This window comes from Suricata suricatta, chromosome 16 (genome assembly GCF_006229205.1).
Source record: "Suricata suricatta isolate VVHF042 chromosome 16, meerkat_22Aug2017_6uvM2_HiC, whole genome shotgun sequence".
NCBI lineage: Eukaryota > Metazoa > Chordata > Mammalia > Carnivora > Herpestidae > Suricata > Suricata suricatta.
Window position 1 is genome coordinate 36,928,138 of NC_043715.1, and position 22,467 is coordinate 36,950,604.

The 22,467-nt window shown below is 34.2% G+C and overlaps 1 protein-coding gene across 1 annotated transcript in view; it reads left to right on the plus strand.

Annotated features, from left to right (window-relative positions):
- The window catches only part of URI1 (URI1 prefoldin like chaperone), a 102,498-nt gene that overhangs the window by 42,756 nt on the left and 37,275 nt on the right, over positions 1–22,467 (plus strand). The window contains exon 7 of the mRNA XM_029924253.1: positions 11,573–11,607. Within this exon, the coding sequence (XP_029780113.1) occupies positions 11,573–11,607 (35 nt within the window). The remainder of the gene's footprint in view (positions 1–11,572; positions 11,608–22,467) is intronic.

Below are 22,467 nucleotides of genomic sequence, written 5' to 3' on the forward strand. Positions count from 1 at the left end.
ATCTAACACCCAGTGCTCTTCCCCACAAGTGCCCTCCTCCATGACCACCACCTTCCTTCCCCCTCCCCGTTCAACCCTCGATTTGTTTTCAGTATTCAATAGTCTCTCAGGTTTTGCGTCCCTCTCTCTCCCCAACTCTTTTTCCCTCTTCCCCTCCCCCTGGTCCTCCATTAGGTTTCTCCTGTTCTCCTGTTGGACCTATGAGTGCAAACATATGGTATCTGTCCTTCTCCACCTGACTTATTTTACTTAGCATGACACCCTCGAGGTCCATCCACTTTCCTATAAATGGCCAGATTTCATTCTTTCTCATTGCCATGTAATACTCCAGTGTGTGTGTGTGTGTGTGTGTGTGTATATATATACATACATACATAATATATACACACACACACATACACACACACACACACATATATATATATATATATACACACACACACACACACACACCACATCTTCTTGATCCACTCATCAGGTGATGGAAACAGTCAAGAAAACTAATAGGCAACCGACGGAATAGGAAAAGATAGTTGCAAATGACATATCAGATAAAGGGCTAGTATCTAAAGGAACAAGTTTTAACTTAAAATTTTTCTTCTGTCAGTTGTCTCTCTGTACTGATTTCTGCTTTTATCTTATTCTTCCTTTTAAAAGTTTCCTTTTGGCTATAATTTTTTTCTAGCTTAAAAAATTAAAAAAATTTTTTTATGTTTTATTTTTGAGAGAGACACAGAACATGATCAGGGGAGGAGCAGAGAGAGAGGGAGACACAGAATCCGAAGCAGGCTCCAGGCACAGAGCCCAATGCAGGGCTCGAATTCACAAACTGCAAGAATATGACCTGAGCTGAAGTTGGAGGCTTAACTGATTGTGCCACCCACGTGCCTTTCTAGCTTCTTAACATGAAAAGTACTAGAGATGTAAAAGTCTTTGATTTTTGCTCTTTTTTGTAATGTGTGCATTTGGAGTTAAAGTTTTTCTAATCATTACCTTAGTTACCCCATAAAATTTACATTATTATTTAATTAATTACATTATTTTCATTATCAGCCAGTTAAAATATTTTCTGATTTCTATTGTGATTTGTTCATTGGCCTCTGTGTTATTTGGAAATCTATTCCTTAATTTCTAACATTGAGTATTTTGTACTTTATTTTTTGTTCTTGATGTCATATTTACTTATATTCTGGTCAAAGAACATAGTTTGCAAAACTGAAATTTAAGACTTGCTCTGCTCTGTGGCCTACTGTACGATCTGTTTTAGTCAGTGTTCCATAATTTACTTGGAAAGAATTTTTGCAGTTTTTGAGTTTCATATGTTTGTTAGCTTAAGTTGGTTGAATGGGCTGTTCAAGTATTTTATTATATCCTTCATTTTGTTTTGTTTGCTCATTCTGTCAATTGTGAAGAGATGTGAGTTGGAATCTTTTCTAACTAGGGTTGTGGATTTATATATATACATATGTATGTATATATATATATATATATTTTTTTTTAACCTTTGTTTTATACAGTTTGAAGTTCTGTTGTTTGGTGCATACAAATTTAAGACTGTAATAAAAATCTCTAGTGATGCTTTTTGCCTTCACGTCTCTCTTGTAGAATATTAGTGTGGTTACATCAGCTTATTTTGGTTTTGTTTCTTTTCATAATATATCTGTCTTTTAACTTTAGTCTATTGGTATTCTGCCTCTTGTAAATAGCATTAGTTATGGTTTTAAAACTTCATTCTGGATACCCTTTCCTTTTATCTAGGATATTTGGTCAATTTCTATGTAATGAAGTTATTGAAATATTTTAGTTTCATTCTGTCACCTTTGAACTTTTTATTAAAAAAAATTTTTTTTAATGTTTTTTATTTCTTTTTGAGAGGCAGAGAGAGCGTGAGCAGGGGAGGGTCAGAGAGAGAGGGAAACACAGAATCTGAAGATAGGCTCTAGGCTCTGAGCTAGCTGTCAGCATAGAGCCTGACGTGAGGCCCGAACCCACGAACTGTGAGATCATGACTTGAACTGAAGTCGGATGCTTAACTGACTGAGCCACGCAGGACCTCTGAACTTTTTATTTTTTAAAAATTTGTAGTAAAATATGCATAACAAAATCATTTAAATCAATTTTAAGTGTACATTTCAGTGATATTAAGTACCTTCAGATTGTTGTGCAAACTATCATCACCAACCATCTCTAGAACTTTTTTTAATGTAAAACTGAAATTATGCATTAAAAAATAACCCCCTATTATCCCTTCTTCCATCTGCTGGCAACTATTTTACATTGTTTCTATGAATTTGACTACTCTAGGTTACAAGTGGAATCTGTATTTGTCCTGTTGTGACTGGCTTATTTTACCCAGCATAATGTCTTCAGGGTTTACCCATATTACAGCATACTTCTGGATTTCTTTCCTCTTAAAGGCTTAATAATATTCCACTGTACGTACATGCCACATTTTATTATTCATTCATTCATTGATGGACATGTGTTGCCTTCACCTTTTGTCTGTCGTGAAGAATGTTGCTGTGGACTGAGTATACAGGTATGTTTGAGACCTTGCTTTCAGCCCTTGTGGGTGCATACCCAGAAGTGGAATTGCTGGACATGTGGTAATCCAGTGTTTAATTTTTGAGAAACTGTTTTTCTTTTCCACAGTGGCCGCACCATCTGACATTCCCACCAGCAGTGCACAGGAGTTTAGTTTTTCTATGTTCTTTTTAATGTGTGTTATTTTCTTTCTTTACCTTTGCCTTCTCTTTCTTTTTTTTTCTTTTTCTTTTTCTTTCTTTTCTCTTTTCCTTTCCTACTTCCTTCCTTTTGAGCCATCCTAATGGATGTGAAATGGTATCTCGTTTTCTCTCTCTCTTTTTTTTTTGGCCTTTTTTTCCTCATCTGTGAGATTGTTCTTGCTACAGTTTTTTAAAATTATGGTATATCAGTACTGTATATGTATTAGCATTAAATATATTGTATACTTGTGTTCTTTTCTACTAGGGCAATTTTTCTGGAGGTCACAACATGAATTCCTTTATTCATCCCACCTCTTGTATTACTGCTTTCATGCATTGTGATTCCATGTTTTTAAACACCACAATACTTTATTTGCAATTGTTCAGCATCATAATATTGATATGCCTTTACTTTTTAAAATAACCTGTGCAATTGCTCTTTAATTCTTTCTGCATTTATGTTACTCTGAAAAGTCACTGTAGTGTTTTTCCCCTGGCTTTACGGAGGTGTAATCAACATATACTGTTGTACAAGTTGAAGGTGTACAGCTGTTGATTTGATATACTTATATATTGACACCTCTATCACATCATCTGATTACCGGTAGTATTTCTTTAGTGAAATTTGCTAATGAAGAATTGTTTTTCTGTGTGAAAATGTTATTAATTTTTCTTCATGTTGAAAGATCTATTTGCCCTTCATAGTTGTGGATTTCAAGTTATTTTTTCAGAACTTTAAAATTTTATCTTATTTTCTGGTTTCCGTCATTTTTTGCTGAAATTTGCTCTAACTCTTCTTGTTGTTACTCTGAAGACAGTGTATCTACTTGCTCATTTATTGCTGCTTCTAAAATTTTCTTTTTTGGTGATGCGGGTTTCAATTGTGTAAGTATGTTGTTCTTTGATGTATTTTTCTTTTATTTCTCTTGCTTGAGTTTCTTAGCGTGTCTTGAATCTGTTGGATGATACCTTCCTCTTTATTTTAGAAAATCCTGTCATGGTATGTTCAAATACTGCTTCTGCCACATTTGTTCTTCCTTCTCTTTCTGGATTTTCAGTTATACAATGTTTCACATGTTTCTTTTTGGTCTTTTGTGTATTTTCCATTTTTTGTTTTCAAATCTCTGGGCTTTAATTTGGATATTTTCTGTTGACCTGTAATCAACTCAAAAATCCTGATTTCTGTTGTGTTTAATTTCTTGTTAGCACTATTTATTCAGCTCTTTTTAGATATTTCAATTATAGAATATCTGGCTGATTTTTTTTCCTTTGGTGTACATTTCAGTTCTTTAGTGAAGTTTGTCATCTCTCCATGTATTTCTTTCTTTTGTTTTCTTGAACATATTAATCATTGTTACTTTATGTTTTAGTTTGTTAGCTTCAATATGTAAATTACATGTTTGATTCTGTTTTTTCTTTCTCTTTCTTTTGGATATTTGGTTATATGATCTTGTTTTTTGGCGTCTTAGTTATTTTTAGTTAAATGCTGTGATTGTGTCTTTAAAAATCGCAGGTACTCCTGAAGATGAGAGTTTACTCTAGAACGTTTCACCCTTTCTTCTGCTAGGTAGGGAGAGGAGGAGCTGGACACCTTCATGGCCTGTGCTGAATGAGGTACAGGCCAGATTTTGCTTTATTTAAAGTATCAGCTATTCTTGATTCCTTCAGGACTTTTACCAAGACTTCTTTCTTTGGAGGCTTCTGAATTCTAAATTTGTTTCATCAGTGTCCTGAACTTTTTACTTTTTCAGAGTTTCAGGTTAGGTTTTTGAGCTTCAGAATTTGACAAATGTCATGAGAAGCAAACGGACTACATGTTTAAGACCATTCATGCCTCTGATTTAGTTTCTGTGGCTTTCTCAGACTGCCCAGGCTCTGCTTGTTTCTGTCTCCCACTCATGACTGTCTGCTCAGGGGCAAACATAATTCTAGCTCTTCCCTGTGCCTAGAATTGCCCAAGAGGAAAAAAACCAGCTTCAGAATATACACTCCTTTATAGTTATCTACTCTGTAAATCTTAGTCTTTCTTGTTCCCATTGCTTTGGCCACTTTAAAGATGCCTATAAAGAAAAAAATTTTTTGTTTATTTGGCTTTTCCATTTCCCAGAGGGATTACTGGTTTGTCAGAAGCTTTTTTGTCCCTATTTGGTGCAAGAAGTGTGGACTGAGTTTTGAAGTTACATAGCTACTTGGAATGATTTAGTATCAACTTTACTATTGTTTCATTGATAGTGCATAGTATTTTCTTTGAAATAAAAATTTACCTTTTTATTTTATTTAAGTTTATCTGTTGAGAAAGAGAGAAAAAGAACAAATGGGGGGTGTAGAGGGGGAGAGAGAAGATCTCAGAGAGTATCTGTCCGTGCAGAGCTCAATGTGGAGTCAGACACTTAACTGACTGAGCCACCCAGGCGCCCCAGAACTTACTCTTTTAATTGGAGCAAAATGGCACTTCATAGATTGCCTTAATTTGGCTTCTTTTGGTCACTAGTGAGGAGATTTTAATCCATCATTCTACTGTTGTATTCACTCTGTAATGAATTGTTTTCTTTGAGATATTCACAGGCATATTATCATTCTAATCTATGTGTCAGATTTCTTAGTCAATTGTAAATCATAGAAATGTTTGGAAGAATGTTCTGAAGGAATTTACTATAAGAAGCCAGGAGGAACCCAAGGCCAGGGTTTTTTTTTGTTGGTGTGTGTGCATTTTGTTTTCTTGTGCATTTGTATCCTTACTTGCTTGCTTGTTTAAATGGTTTGGTACTTTCTGCAAGTCCCATTGTGGTCATCTTTCAGGTCCAGAATTTGTAATCACCTCAGCCTTTCTTTATGTACAGAGAAATTTGGCCCAGTTAGCATTAGGTATCTACCCTCTCCATTCACTATGGCTACAGATGGAGAAATGGGATCCTCTGCCTATTGTAGGTATGAGGAAGGCAGGGTTTCTGGGAGAAAGGTTTGGGAAAGAAGAGAACATGATTGGTATCTCTAGTAAAAGAGTGGTCATGGAAGCTGCAATTCAAGCATTATTTCACATTCAGAAATACAGGTCACAGTCTCCAATCTGTAATTCCGAAGTCTAAAAAGCACTGAAAACAGTTTTTCGTAAATTTGTGGCATGTTCGTTTGTTGACAAACTGATTAGAACTGATTCGAGTGAGGCACTTATTCCACCTGCTTTGAATATTTATGTTATATTGCCAGTGTTATTATATTTGATACAGCATGGTGTTTCACTGGCGGGGGGAGGTGTTTCGTAATGTATGATGTGTGTGCTGTATTACCTTGTTAAGGTATGAAAAGTCCTAAATTGAGAAACCTATCTGCTCCTGAGGTTTTTGGCTAAGTGGTTGTAGACCTGTACTACTTTGAAAGGACTTGATGCATACTTACTGTATGGCGGGTAAATACATGGGTGAGTAAAGTGGACATGGCCCATAACGTACTGGGCTTTCAGCCAGCACAGTTAGAGTTCCTGGATTCCTGCTTCCCACTCCTAAAAACAGAACTCTCCAAACATCAGGGTCTTCATTTTTAGAAATATTGCTGGATGTATATGTTAGTAATCTTTAATATTTCCAGTGTGAAACTGTCTCTTTATACTTAGAATTCTGCATGATAATTGAGAAAAAAGAGCCCTAACTTGTAGGTAGAACCATGAAGGGAATAAAATATGCAATACCAAAGCATGTCTGATAATTTGTGGAAATAGAGACTGTGTTTGAATATGAGAAATGCATCAGAAGCCTGTGTAGGAGAAAACTGGGCTAAATGTAAAAGTAAGGATTAAGATGATCATTTTGATTCTATCCTAACTGCATTTTTGAAGAGACATTTAAGTGTTTTAATAAATGGCTCTGTATAATTGGAGATAAACTTTTGGTAGCAGTTTTGGTATTTTTGACTTTCAGCATATTTATTTAAAATTTTGTAATATTTTATTTTTGAGAGGGAGAGAGACAGACAAGGTACAAGTGGGGGAAGGGCAGAGAGAGAGGGAGACACAGAATCTGAAGTAGGCTCCAGGCTCTGAGCTGTCAGCACAGAGCCTGACGTGGGGCTCTGACTTGTGCACTACGAGATCATGACCTGGGCCGAAGTCGGACACTCAACGACTGAGCCACCCAGGTGCCCCGATTTTCAGCATATTTAGAGAGTAAATTTATTTAAAATTTTTACGTAAAAACACTCAGTTTATTGCCATTTTTCTTTTAGGAATCTGTAGTTAATTCCCTCTTCTTTGCAAAGAGGTTTATGAAGAAGATCTGTAATATTTTACTAGTTTTGTTGAAGTATACTTCGTGTACATTTTGCTAATGGCGTTTATACATTTATGTAGTTAACTGACAATATGTCCTTTAAGAAATTATTTCAAAAATAAGTGTCAGATAATAGTGCATGTGTAGTATCCATTGGTTTTAGCCACCACTGATACTTTTCCTTTTTGATTCAGCAACTCTAAATTACAAAATTGTACAATCTCTCTGAAGACAGTCTAGCAAAAGAAGCAAACTATATAAATTTAGCTCTGATTAATATAATCCTCAGATTGTTTTTCTGTATATGAACCCACACATGGGGAATTTGACATTGAAATACAGTTAGAAAGGTTTTAGAAGTGAAGTGGAGTGTTTTTGATAGAAGTATCACTTGAAACTTAGGCAGGCTTACCCTTTTAGGCTTTCTGTTCCAGTCTAGTTTTAATGTGGTGCTGTATTTAACAGAGAAAACTCATAGGTTGATGCCCCCTTGTGGTCTCTTAACAAAATAAATAGCACAAATGGAAATAAGTAATGGAGATCTTAATACATGTTAAATCATTCATTCCTTCCTTTTAAAAATAGTTTTAAGAACGTGACTTCTGAGGAAGAACAGTAAAGGCATTGTTATTCCTATATTCCATATACTTTATTGACTTTAAAATTTATCAAATATCATTTTAAATTCTTTGTAACAGACCATGCATGTGTGTTAGCTGGATACTGATACAAAGAAAAAGAGATTGTTGGATTGGCTGTCTACCATTGTCATCCTGGGCATCTAATTCAATTAGTTATAAATGCCTTAAAAATAGGATGAGATGTGATAGTAATTTGGGGCTAGTGTTTCCCCCTTACCCCCCCAGCACATACAAGTAAATGGGGCTTGGGAAATTGGTTGTTTATAGTGACTTGACCTGAATGGGTCACATACTATATGAGGCATTGGAAGAAATGAGGGTTTTTATTAGCCAGTTGGTGAATTTAAGCTTATTTGCTTTTACTGACATTGGCAAGGTCTTCCTTGTGCGTGAATGTGGGTTTGTGGACGAAGTGGAAAAGTAGCAGCAGCAGCAGTCAGTGCTTTAAGAAAGACCATAGGGGTGCCTGGATGCTTCAGTCTCTCAAGCTCTGACTCTTGATCATGTGAGTCACCATCTCAGTCGAGAGATTGAGCCCCATGCTGGGCTCTGCACTTGGCGTGGAGCCTGCTTGATATTCTCTCTCTCTCTCTCTCTCTCTCTCTCTCTCTCTCTCTCTCTCTCTCTCTCTCTCCTCCCTCTCCCTCCCTCCCTCTCTCTCTCTCTCTCTCTCTCTCCCTCCTCCACTCCCACCCCCACCCCCTTTCTCTCTCCCCTCCTTCTTCCCTCTACCCCTCCCTCTTCGTGTGCATGCTCACTCGCTCCAAAACAACAGCTGCTTTTTTTTCTGTTACTCAGTAACATGCATGATGGTTGGAAGTGGTCCAGTCCAGTGAATTTGGGCTTTGAGATTAGATAGGCCTGGTTAGATAGACCTGTTTGTAAAAGTGATTTTATCTCTTACCAGTTCCTGAGCAGTTGTATTATATTGGCTAACATGCTTCAATTTTGAACACAGGTTTCCTCTCTTTAAGAACTTAAAACCTACCTTAATGAACTGTTGTAGCTCCATTTTCATCATATGAAGTCTTGGCCGATACCACTGTTAATACTCTTAGGGTAAGGGCAGTTGAATTATAAAGTGTACTGTGTGACTTTTTGACTACTGGGCTGTTGGTAAAGACTCTTAATGATGGACTGTATCTTAAAAAGTGGTAAATCCCCTCATATTCCTCTTATGGACTATAGTCTTTACAATGGACTTAGGGCAGGGCTACTGCGTAAGCACATGTTTTCTTTATACGTTTTTGGCTTTAAGTGTGATTTTATAATAGTTTAAGCCTATTAACCAGTTCTTTTTATAAAAATGATTCAATAAGATTTTTTTTCTTCAGGAATAGTAGTTACATGTTTTGGCAGATTTAACTTAAAAAACTATTGTTGCTTGATAGCCATCTTATTTTTAAAAAACTTTGTAAAAGACAACAGAGTAAGAAATGGTTTTTGTTGTTTTGCTTTGTTTTTCAAGAGTTTGTTATAGAACCAGGTCCATATTATTTATTTAATACTTAAAGGAATTAATCTGAGTCCATTTTCAGAAGAAGTAAGATTATTTGTATTTATTTAACTTAACAGAAAAATTAGTTTTTTTAAACCCATGTACTTTGAATCATCAGATTTTTCTTTCTTCTAAAGTTTTCCTTGGCAACTGAAGTTGTTGAAATTTACTAATATTTTCTTTTGAATAATGTGCTATAAAAGGAGAAGAAAACTAGAAAGATCTCTCAAAATATCAATACAACTGCTTCGGTTTAAATGGTTTTAGGAAGTCAGTGGGCTATAAATCATGTAAACAAAGGTAACTATATTCCTCCTGTCAGAAGGCTATCTATGTATTTTCATACCTGACTCTCTCACCTTTTCCTATATTTCTCTGGTTCTCAAAATGAAGAGCTTATACCTTTGATTAGTGCCTAACTGAAGTCTCTATTGTTCTAAGCCCTATATGTAACTATTTGGGCAGTGAAGATTTCTCTTATAAATTATGAAGTGGATTTTTGTTTTATCCTTGAATATCTGTTCTTGGGGAGACTATTTTAGGAAAGGGGGTGAGATGATTGTGGGGTGGGGAAAAGATAGCTCAAACAAAGTGGAGACTAGACAGACCATCGAGGGGTGACGACAAGAACACATGCCATTCTGCTAGGGACTTGTTTTTTAAACATAAAAAAGCATATGCGCCAAATTTACATATTTACTAATTAAAAAGGCTTCCTGGAAACATTAAGTAGACTATCTTCTATAACCTTTAACACTGTCACTAATGGATATTGCTTAGAAAATTTCATCGAAGGTCCTTTAAATAATGTAAATGATTATGAATATGTAACTAGTTAATATGCAGCTACGAAAGGATTATCATGTAGAGGTTAATGAACATTCTGCTCTTATGGTTTGCAGGGCTTTTCTTTTTGTGCTTTTGGCTTACTTCATGCTTGGAAACACATGCATTGGGATTGGAAAGCATCCTGACTGTTTTTTTGGGTCTCATCTTTTAATGGGTTGTTAAAGAAGAACTTTATGAAAAGGATTTCATGAAGATTTTTTTCTTTTTCAATTTACATTTAATTCTGTTTGTCTATTTTATAATTACTGCCAAATCAGAAACAGTGAAATGGATTGATGTAGTTTTAGCCTGATTCTTCCAGATGTAAAGTCAGTGCTCTATTATATATTACCACTGTTATTAAGTGTTGCTATGTGATTGATACTTACTGAGAGATCTTCATTCTAAAACGGACTTTTTATGCTGAGTTAATATGTAGTATGGTTGGGTATCTGATTACAGCATGTATTTTGGTACAGGATTGCTGCCTTAGTATTTAAAATGTACCAAAGGAGGACATTTATTTCAGGAATTAAATGTTATAATAGGAATTTAGTGACAGCAGCCTCCCCAACCCCCGGCCAGTCTTGTGATTTTTGCCTGGAAGCATTGAGCAAGAGAGACAAGAGACAATATTGGTATTTAGAATAGTGAACTAAAGCAGTATGTTTCAAACCAGATAATAATTGCTATCTTTTTCACATAGCCTTGTATTGAGCATTTTGGCTTGTATCCCTTAGTTTTTCTGTCTCTAAAATGGTGCTACAGTATTTGAGATTATTATTTTAAATTTTTATTAATGGGCAATTTAAAAACAATTAGTAATCTTTGAAAAGGATATTATTTTTAAATTGCCCTCAAGTGTTTTTTTCCCCTCATTGGTTAGCAGTGTTCTTCCCCCCTTTGCCCCCCTAAAGTATTTTGAGAATCTGTTGAAATGTCTTTAAGAAAAGCAAATAACCCTTGTACTTAATTTTATTGTTTTAACATGTATCAACATAGTTTAAACTGGTTATTAAATGCTTAAAATTTTATCATAATTTACCTAGGGAACAAATGGGCTGTTCAGAGCATCTCTTTATCCCAAGTATTTCTTCTCAAAAATGTTAGTAGAAAAATATCCCTGAACTCATTTTTAATGCGTCAGAATAAAAATTACAGGTGAAAACATTTGGAGATATAGTGACAAAATAAAATATTTTTACTACTGTCATTTTTTTTTAAGTGATGAAAAGTGGATGTTATATTGGTTTTTTGTTATTTATAACATTTGCGTATTCTACAAAATATGTAACGTTGAAAGCAGGTCTGTAGATTGTACAAAATACTAGTTATCTTATATCATATGTCACCTAATAGTTATCAAGCGGGTTTTGTAGCAAAGTATGAATCCGAAGGCTGTAATTTGTTCTGCAGTTATCAGCCTGCATTAGGGGTTATGATAAAGTGTGCTGCTTAAAAACTAACAGTCACATCTCTTTGCATTTGACAAATAAAAATGTATACCGAGATGCTATTAAATCTGTAAAGCCACTGTTCTAGTTTTCTGATACACTGATTTTGTAGCTTTGTGTATAGCCCTGTTTTTTCATGAGTAGTTATCTGTTTTCATGACAGGTGGTCACTAACTGCCAAGAGAAAATCCAGCATTGGTAAGTAAAAGATGATTTTATATTATTTCTGAAATACTGATGGGTTCATCTGTTTGTATTTAAGTAAAGTGTGTATTGTTTTTTTGCAACCTGTGATTGAATTCTTATAGTAATCTCCATTTTGAATGCTTTTGATACTAATTTATATTGTCCTTCACCATTTACTGAATTACGTGTTCCCTGAAATTGTGTCACCATTTGTGTTTATTCTAATTGCTTTTTTTCCTTTCTTTTCTTTTTTTCAAATTAGAATGATATTAATATCATTTTGAGGTAGAGACTGAGACATTTTTGAACATGCTCTCTGTAGAGAGCTCTATTTGGGGAATATTCTTAAATTTGTAGTAGAATAATGATTGGAATCAGTTGTTGTAAAATGATGGAAATATCCACATTTCCCTGAAGTTTGAAAAATCTAATTAGTTGCCTACATCCCAGAGCTTTCATTATGGACTGCACTTTTTTAGAGTGTAGACAGACAGAAAGCATATCTGTTTTAATGTGCTAATCTTTAGTTAATAGGACAATGCTTGGTAAATAACACTTTCCTAAGTCTTCTGAGGAAAATGCTCAATTTAATGGTGAATAAAATCTTATATTATAGGTTGTCATGAGATATAGCTGTTGATCTTACAGATATCAAATTACAATATATCCATGCTGTGTTTACGAAGATTTTACTGAGAGAACAACAGGAGCTGTCTTGATTATTGTCTGCAGGGTTATTGCAGAATCATTGGTAACTGCCCCTTTCGTGGTGAGATTAAACCTTTGGTTATACACCATCAAGCATATAATATTTTAAATTTATTTTTAAGAGGCCTTTTCTTCATGCCTGAGAGATCTCCAAGGAAATAATTTATAGTTAGTATATGTTAAATGTTTTTTGGTTTAAATTCACATAGGCTGCAAGCAGTGGATAAGAGTGAAAATCGGTGCAATCTGTACACATCATCTTATTAAATTCTGACTATTGGCTTGCAGAAAATAATCTAAAACTAATAATATCCACTTTATAAATAAAAATTCAGGGACTTCATTAATTTTCAATAAATGGAGTGTTGTAGTTGCATCTTCTGTAGTGTAAGTTTGTCAACATTTCCATGATGGACATTCACCTTTCATTACACATTGAGTGCAGGTTAGAGCTTGGAATATAAGTAGATGGCCAAAGAGTAATCATTCTGCCCCCCCCCCCCTCAATTTGACCAAAGCAATCCATTTTACAGATAATTCCAGGGGATGTTTTATTCATGTGGACTTCTTTCTATTGGTTTGGTAAGGAATTCAGGAAATCAGTAAAAGGTTGGATTCACTCAGAACAGTGACTGACCCAAATGTGTGAATAACTTGCTTCTGGTTTGTTTTGCAAGATTCTTTTGCCATTAGACTGAAAATTCTTTGAGGCCAAGGGGCATGTTTTCATTTTTTATCCACAGCACCTCCTACTGTGTTTGGCATATTATAGGCACTTAATAAATGTTTAAGTAAATGAAGACCAAATGTATAGCATTATAAATAATAAATGTTATATATAACATTTTAGTTTGCAAATACTATGGCAGTGCCCAGGCCTAGTAACCACTGACAGACAGAAATGTGACATTTAATTCGGAGCAGATTCATGTGACTCTCAAGCTCAGTTGCCAGTTTTCCAAAGCTTTCCAAACTACAGAAGCTTTACCTACACATATCATAAAGTAGTATAGAGTACCTTATTTATATGATAAGAATTTTAAATAAATTTTTAAGTTGACATTTGATTTTTCTTTGAATCATTTCTAACATGGCTTGGTAAACAGACTTTTCTGTTTGTTTTTAATGAGGATCTGATACTGCTAGAATGTAAATGGCCAGTGAATTCACCAATTTATTATATTAAAAAACTGAAACCAAAGTCTCTCTTTTCCTCTGAAAGCCAGGAAATAGCTATTTGGGAGCATTGTGGCATTCTCATGATATTTTTATTCTGTTTATTCCACAAACAGTGATTGAGTTCCTACCATATGCCAATATTGTGTTGCTGTTTGGAATTGAACGACCCTGCCATGGAGGAATTCATAGTCAGACACTGCACAGGGAAAAATCACAATAATTTTGGGCTGTTTCCAGAGAGCTAGGAAGCAGGAACAGAAGCTGGAACCATTCTTAAGGGTGTCTTATACACTGCTTTTAAAAGCATGTTGCTTTTCAGTTTCTTTAGCTCTTGGCTTTAGCCTAGTCTAAAATACAATTCATATAGTTAAGCTCCCCTGCTTCGTGGGATACATACATACATAATAAGGAAAAGTAAAATACATGATTTTTAAAAAATGCTTTCTTTCACTAGTGATGTTTATACTTTTTTGTGCAATTTTAAAGCATTCTTTTATTTAAGGGGCAAGTAATGAATATTTTAGGCTTCAAAAGTAATCTTAATTTTTTAAAAAATGTAGGAGAGGAAGTAAAAATATTTGTAGAAAAGTAGGAGTAAAAATGGCCTGAGACAGACAGGATCTGCGCCCCCCCCCCCCCCCCGCCCAAATCTCTTCCAGAAAATTAATTGAAATTCCAGAACTTTGGTGAACTAGAAACATTTGTAGTATTTGTTTAGTTAAAAGCAGATAGTGAGGAAATGTTTCAGCCTAATAAGTGAGAATTTGTGCAACACTTTTAGAGCTAATAGTGGTTTTCAATTTAGTGAAGACTAAAAAAATTTAAATACAACTTTTTTTCTTAAAATTCATTTTACTTAACTCAGGAAATAAGATTTTAAAAAAATCTACACACTATTTTCTCATTAAAATATGGATATACTTCCTACCGTTTAATTCACCAGGGCCTGGTTATTCTGTTTGTAGATTATCTGTAAGTTTTTATCTTTTTAACTCTTGCCTAAAGAGTATGGAATTCAGAGTCTCAAACCTACATTTGAATCCTGTCATTTACTAACTGTAACCTTGGGTGAATTACTAAGATAATCAGTTTTCTTCTTGTAAAGTGATGACAATACTACCTAACTTGGAGATCGAGTGAGATAATGTCTGTAGAACACCCAGACTGGCTCTCAATAAATATGAATAGTAGCTCTGAAATCTTTTTTGGAAATTTAATTGTCAGATGAATAAAGAAAACAAAACAAAAAACCTGTCAAAGCTTTGTAAATATTCCCAAATATTTTGTATTTATGCCATTATCTTTTTTATCATGATGGAGAGATGGCTTTCTAAGCAGTGTTATTAAAGCTTTACATTAATGTTCTTAGATAACTTTTTATTTTGGAGGATTTCAGACAAAAGACCACCATAGTATAATCCACTTGTACTCATCACTCAGCCTCAGTAATGATCAACTCGTGGTATCATCTCAGTGGTTGCATTTAAACAGCTTATCCCTACCCTCTTCCCCTGCCTACAACTATTCTTAAATGAATCTGAAAATGTATTCCATCTGGAAATATTTCAGTATGTATCTTTAAGACATAAAGCTTAAAAATTTAAACTAAAAATTTTTAAACTTGTTAGTATATGTATATAGTTCAAGATTTAGGAAGTTCTCCTGCCCTTATCCTTTGTAAACAACTGTTTCAGTTTTTTGCAAATCTTTTCAGAAATAATGTGTGTATGTGTGTGTAGGTATATGTGTTTGTACATGTGTATTCGTCCACATGTTTTTATATATTGTTCTCCTACCCTTTTCGACAAAAATGAAATCAGACTGGATACCATTCATTTAATTCTATACCTTGGAGAATGTTCTCAATTATTAGTTAGCTCTTATTCTTTATTTCATTTCCATAAATTTCATTGTTTCTTAAAGATCTAATTTTTAGAGTTACCAAGTAGGGTTTGGTACTGGTTTTTTAAAAATAAATGATGATGATATTACTACGAGTATGGCTTTACAACTCAAAATATAGTCTTCCTAAGCTGTTAAATTCATTATTTATTATTCCTTAATAAAATTGCTCCAAAACTTAGTGACCGAAAACTACAGCCATTTGTTTGTGTATGATTCTGTGGATGTACATATTGGGCTTGACTTACCTATTTTGTCCTTCTGCTACCCTTGTTTGGGCTCACTTGTGTTGGTTGCACCCTTTTGGTAGCTGTGTCAGCTGGGTTGTCCAAAATGGCCTGGTGGCTAGTGCTGGTTGGTAGCTGGGCCTCTTCCATGTGCTCTTCTATCTGGCTCACTTTACATGATGATCTAGGGCAGCAAGAATGGAAGCTGCAAGGCCATATCTTACGGGTCAAAGGAACTCACAGAGTCAGCCTAGATTCAGAAGGTGGGAAATAGGCTCCAGTTGGTGGGAAGAGTGACAAAGAACTTGTGGTTATTTTTACTGCATCGTAGATATTCACTTCTATTGAATATGACCCACAAGAAAAAAGTTCCATTAGCTTATGTTGATTTGTGAGAATTTAATGAAATATGGCATGTGATGCCTGGCCCATACATACATACACATCATATGTCTGTTAGGCATTATTTGTAACCATAAATAGTATGCATATGAATTGTAAAAACTTCACTGTCATGCTTCCTTTAAATCATGTTAAAAAAGTTTTAAGTAGTAAAGATAACCTACAAAATTACTTGAAGCAGACATAAATGAAAATACAGAAGAAGGCATTTTATGTTGTTCAGATATTTAATTTTAGAAAGAATAGCTTTAAGTATGGGCATACAAATGCTGAAACACTTGAACATGTGAATTTTATTTATTTTATTTTCAAATTTTTATTTAAACTCCAGTTAGGTAACATACAGTGTGATAATTAGTTTCAAGTGTACAATCTAGTGATTCAGCACTTACATATTGACACCCACTGCTCATCATAAGAATTTTGAGAGAGGGATTCAAAAGCATATACTTGGCATTTGTTACTTTTTTTTAAAGGAAAATGGACAAAAGCCACTGTGGGGTAACTAGTTTCTAGTATAGTTTATATTCAAAGTATATAGTGGGAAATACTAGAAAGTATACCTAAACAGTTAAAAACACAGATCAAGATTTGTTTTTTGTTTAAAAACAATTTTTTTAATGTTTTATTTATTTTTGAGAGAGAGAGAGAGAGAGAGACAGCATGAGCAGGGGAAGGTCAGAGAGAGGGAGACACAGAATCCGAAGCAGGCTCCAGGCTCCAAGCTGTCAGTACAGAGCCCGACGCGGGGCTCTAACCCACACACCATGAGATCATGACCTGAGCCAAAGCCAGATGCTCAACTGACTGAGCCACCCAGGCGCCCCTGTGTTTTGGTTTTTGGGTTTTTTTTGGAATTCCTCTTTCAAGTCAGGCAGTGTGGATGGGTGGATATGTATGTCTATCTCTGATGTTTTGAGGCGTTCTTTGCCCCACAGAAGCACCGAGCTTTAGTTTATCGTAACGATGCTGTGTGGTCTGTTATATATTTCTCGTGAATTACCTGAAACAGTTCTTTTCTGACTTGACTTCATATACTATTATAGGATTTGTTTTATTTTATTATGCATAATCTGAAATATTGATTAGCATACATTTAAAACTTTAAATATATTTGTGCTGATGGCTTCATTTTTCAGTGTCAGGTAAATTTTGAAACCATGTTTTTCATAGTCCCCAATTTACTGACCACAAGGCTGTTAGTCAGTTTTGTATAGGGCCTTCTCTTTGGGCTTTTTCATTTTTATGTGTCTTCACTACTCCCATCCTCTCCTGCAGTAGAGCAGGGAGCAACTTCCAAACCTTCCAAAGATTTTACATGCTTCTGTTGTTGGAATCTCTGAAGTTATTTATGAAAATGTCCTTAGGGACAAGGAAAAGAGGGAGGAATCATATATAGAAATCCCTTTTCTCTGTCATTCTTAAGTTCCTGCATGGCTTTGTTTTTTTGTTACTTGTTTTTTTAATGGCATAGTATATTAGTATAGAGTTAAGGAGGTTAAGTAAGTTTTGGAATTTCTGCATGTGATGTTTCAAAACAAATTAAGTTGCGAAAAAAGATTCAAATTGAATGATTTTTTTATCAAAAATTTTTTAATGTTTATTTTTGAGAGAGAAAGAACATGGGCAGGAAAGGGGCAGAGAGAGAGGGAGACAGAGAAACGGAAGCAGGCTCCACGCTCCGGCCCTAAGCTGTCAGCACAGAGCCCAATGTAGGGCTCAAAACCATCAGCTGTGAGATCATGGCCTGAGCTGAGGTCCATGCTCAACCGTCAGAGCCACCCAGGCACCCCCAAATTGAATATTTTAAGGATGATTTTTTAGCAAAATCTGAATTAGGCTTTTAATTTTTTTGTCCTGAGTATAAAATAAATATATACAGAAAAGTTGAAATAAGAATAGAATAAAGATAAATTTACTCATAATTCTAAAGAGAAATTAATTCTCCCTCTTTAAAAAACATTTTGTTTTATTCCCTTCAGCTTCTTAATTCTGCATGTGTATATGTTTTCAAAGTCAAACTGTAAATGCTTTTTTCTTTTTTAAAAACTTAGGGATTTTTAAACTGCTGTTAGAATTTGTTCCCTAGACTTTGTATCATTTTTGTAAGAACCACACTAGTTTAGTACTTAATGGTTTTCTGAAAATAAAATAGAAAATAATGCATTATAGGCGATTTTTTTATAGGGGAATTTTAAAAAATAAAGGTAGGGATTTTTTCAGGAAGTTTATAAAAAATCCTTAAGTACATCTCATCATTTATAACATAGTCTTTGATTATTATTATTCACAGTGTCCATATACATTGTTTTGTTCACAGTTTCCCATATCACCTTAAATCCAGTGACTCTCTGATTGATACTACATCCAAATTTGATTTGGCATACATAATGACTTTTCAAAGTCTCTCCTTAACTGATTGTTTGACAGCTACACCTCCTTGCATTTTGAGGTTTTTCATTCTCTATTCATGTTAATTTATTTTTTTATAAGAATAAGATAATATACAATAAAACTTTTAAGCACTGAAGAGAATCATGTGGGCATGAAGGTGTGCATATGGCAACAATAGTGCTTGACCGAGAGATCCAGAGTGCTTGCTCTTTTTTGAGATACAAAAGATATCAATTCTGATACACTAAAGACACTTGGGGGTAGCCAAGGAAAATACAGGCAGTAAAAAAATTGAGACGTGAGTACGTTTTAACATTTTTACTAATTTATATTGAACTCGACTACATTGGCAATGGTTTTCTTATTTTTATTTAAATCAACTGAGTTAAAGATAATTTTGAGAATTTTACATATTTGATAGGTTTAAAACCAGGATTGCTCCTTTTTACTGTTACAAGACCTCTTAAAAAAAACTATGACCTCGAGGGATTTATGAGCCGCTTCTACTGAAATTACATGCAAATTACAGGGCCTTTTAATCTCAGGAAAGAATCTAGTCGTTTTTTTCACACAATTTTATTTTTTAATTTTTTTTTAAGTTTATTTTTGAGAGAGAGAGAGAGAGCGTGCTCTCCTGCACACAAGTTGGGGAGGGGCGGAGAGAGAGGGAGAGACAGAATGGAAAGCAAGCTCCAGGCTCTAAGCTGTCAGCACAGAGCCTGACTGGCTCGAACTTGGGCTGGAACTTGGGATCGGCTAGATCATGGGGCTAGACATGACCTTGGCCGGAGTTGCCAGTTAACTTACTAAGCCACTCCATCCGATACCTCTAAGAATGTATTGTTTTTATCAATTTCTCATAGGTATCAGTGACCTTAAAGGGCTGTGAATTACTGTTCTAGGAAAACAACATGCAATAAATTTTATTTTTTCCAAAATATACTTTCGAAATAAAGCATAGAAAGTTGAAAACAAAATGACGAAACTTATAAATTAGAATTCAGAATGGCACAGATGTTCAAAGCTTAAGTCGGTTATAAACTTATAGCTAAATTCATCTTTTCTGAAAGTCTTTTTTTCTGATTTGTTACAGAAATAGGTATCAGTTATAGAAAACTTGGAAAATAAAGAAAATTAAAATTATCTGTAGACTCATCACCCAAAGCTAACTGAAGTAGTAAGCACTTTGGGGCATTTCTTTCACACCTAGAGTGATGATTTTTTTTGTGTGTGTAATTTTTACATATTATTCACATTTGCATCTCATTTTATTCTTAGAATGAAAGAACACTAATGAATAAAGAAACAGGTACCCTTGATAACGAACAAGTCTGAAGTCACATGCACATGTTTGCTGGTAGAGAGAATGCTAGAAACAATTTCCTCTGTCCGGCTTTGCTATGTATAATCCATTGTACTCTGTTGTCTCATTGTTGAGAAGTTAAATTGAGAAAATCTAGCAGAATGTTAGCTGCATCTGTCTCTCTTGGATAATTTTTTTCATTAACTTGAGAAAAATTTCAACGATTTGTATTTAGGTTCATTTTTGTATCTTTCTAATAAAGTTTTTTGATGGACTTATAAAATATAAAGAACATGGAATATTACATCAGTGTCTTCTGGTGGCATAAATTTCCTAGGTATAAAGAGTTGAGAAAAAGGAGTATGCCAACCATATTGCCTGAATTTTGTCGTAGATTTCATTTTATAGTATTTTGCAGTAACCATTTTTAAAAAAAGTAATAGCAATTTAATACAGATACATTTTAATCCTTAATGTGTCTCCCTTCTCACCCAAATTGCAGATCCTTTCCAATGTAGAAACAATTCATTTAGACTTTTTAAGAGGATACTTTGAAAAAAATCATTAGCATTCCTTTCTTTAGTAATGAGAAGACTCTTCTCTTTACCTATATATAATATGTGCCTGAATTTAATATTCCTGTATTTTCTTAATTTTAGAGGTAAAAGCCCAGGAATCCATCAAGCTAGTGGGTCTTTAACAAAGAAGCAATGCAAAGAAATTTTTAAAAAAAAAGGTATTTGAGTGATGATCCCTGCAGCAGGTGGCATACAGCTTGGTTGCAGAGGAGAAGCTCCATAAATGGTGAACTGAATTAAAACAAAGATTTTCTTGAATTCATAACAGGAAGTTTTAATGTGGGTATGATGGACTGAATATCATTTCTAAATAAGATTATATAGTTACTTATATTCCAGAGTCTTTGGGTTTTGTAATTCTTAAAGTAACTCTGCTCCAGATTAACCCAGATATTAATATGAATGTAAAACCCTTTTCCTTTTTTCCCCTCTAACCATCACTTGATGTTTCCTACTTTTTTTGTTTAGGAGAGAGAATGATTGGAGATTAAAAACAACAAACAAATCCTACAGGCTTGATGTCAGCATTTTGGCCAATTCCAACTTCCTACTTTTAGTTGAAAATGAACAGAATCTTATTTCAATCACTTATTTAAATTTTATTTCCTTTTTTATTATTTAAAGATGAAAATTGGAGACTTTCTTCTTACCTCAAACAAGGGATATAGAACTTTTTTTCTTTACAAAGATTTGTCAGTTGCATTTAAGAAGAAGATTAAAAATATAGACTCACTCTCATATTCCCTCCATCTCTTTCTTAATATTTTATTATGAAAATCTTCAAACATACAGAAAAGTTGAAAGAATTGTGTAGGTGAACCTTGTTTATACATCATCCTTATCTCAAGCCGTTAATCCCTTCTTCCCTGATGCATTTCAGAGTAAGTCAGTGTACTTCACCTGTAAATACTTGAGCAGACACATCATTTAACTTGCTCTCATACTTCTCACAGTTCTGTGGAAATAAGGTGTTTCCTATGGGATCTATCCTGATCTTCATCCTTAAGGTTAAGGTTAATTTCTGGTTGTGCTATGTCCTTCTTTGCTGCTGCTTTTTAAAACAAACGGTATTTCTCAAGGCATATAGCACGATTAGTGAGATTCAAAAGAAGATTGTAAAATTTCTTATTTATGACTGAAAGCAGTGCTTTAGTTCTTACTTAACTTTGTAAAAGATTTTTATTTTTAAGTAATCTCTATACCAATGTGGGGCTTGAATTTACAACCCTGAGATCAAGAGTCACATGCTCTACTGACTGAACCAGCCAGACACCCTGAGTTCTTATTTTCTATAAGGAACATTGCATGAGGATATCTGCTGCAAATTCAATCTTTTTATTAGATAACTTTTTAAAATTAAGAATTGAAGCCTGAACCTAATCTATAAGGATCAGATATGATGAAGACCTCCAGGTCTATATATTATAAGTAATTAGGCTTAAGTGGTTTATCCCAGGATATTTGGTTTTTATTTTCCATTTGAAAAAAACATTAAGCAATTGACTCCTGACTACCTATTTTAATATGACTACGGTGTCTAAAAATTATGTGTTTCTAAGGAGTAAAATAGAAAAAACAAACTCTTCAAATTTTGGTGCAAATAAAGATCCCCTATATACCTTCTGTAACACAATAGTCCTTAGACTTTTTAAAATATTTTCTGCTGCATAGACTTTATGGTCTTCAATTAGAGGGACTATTTGTTGAATGGACAAACTCTTTGACCAAGGTGCTTGATACTGGATATTTCTACTAGTGGGACCTTTAAAGAGAGCGTTGCTCCAGCCATAATTTCTTTCAGAGACACTGCTTGTCTCCTGCTTGTCTCCCTTCAGAAAATATTTCTCCATTTAAAATTTTTTCTTTTCTTTTTGTTTTTGTATTTTTGGAAAACAACTCCAAATTTAGAAATAGCAATTCTAATCTTAAACTGTTCTCTAGTATATCCACAGTTTTGTTCTAAAGAGAATCAGTGATAAGTTTAAAACAAAACATACTTGATTTGTAATACTGACATTGATCTCTTGTCAATGCAAAGAATCTATTTCTTCAATCTATTCTTCTTTTACTAGACAAAAGAGATGTTTTGTTAGGAAGTCTCCTTTTTCCAGGTGTAGTTACTAAGATAAGACACACTGAATGCTAATTTTAATACTAGCTTTTTATTTTTATTTATTAA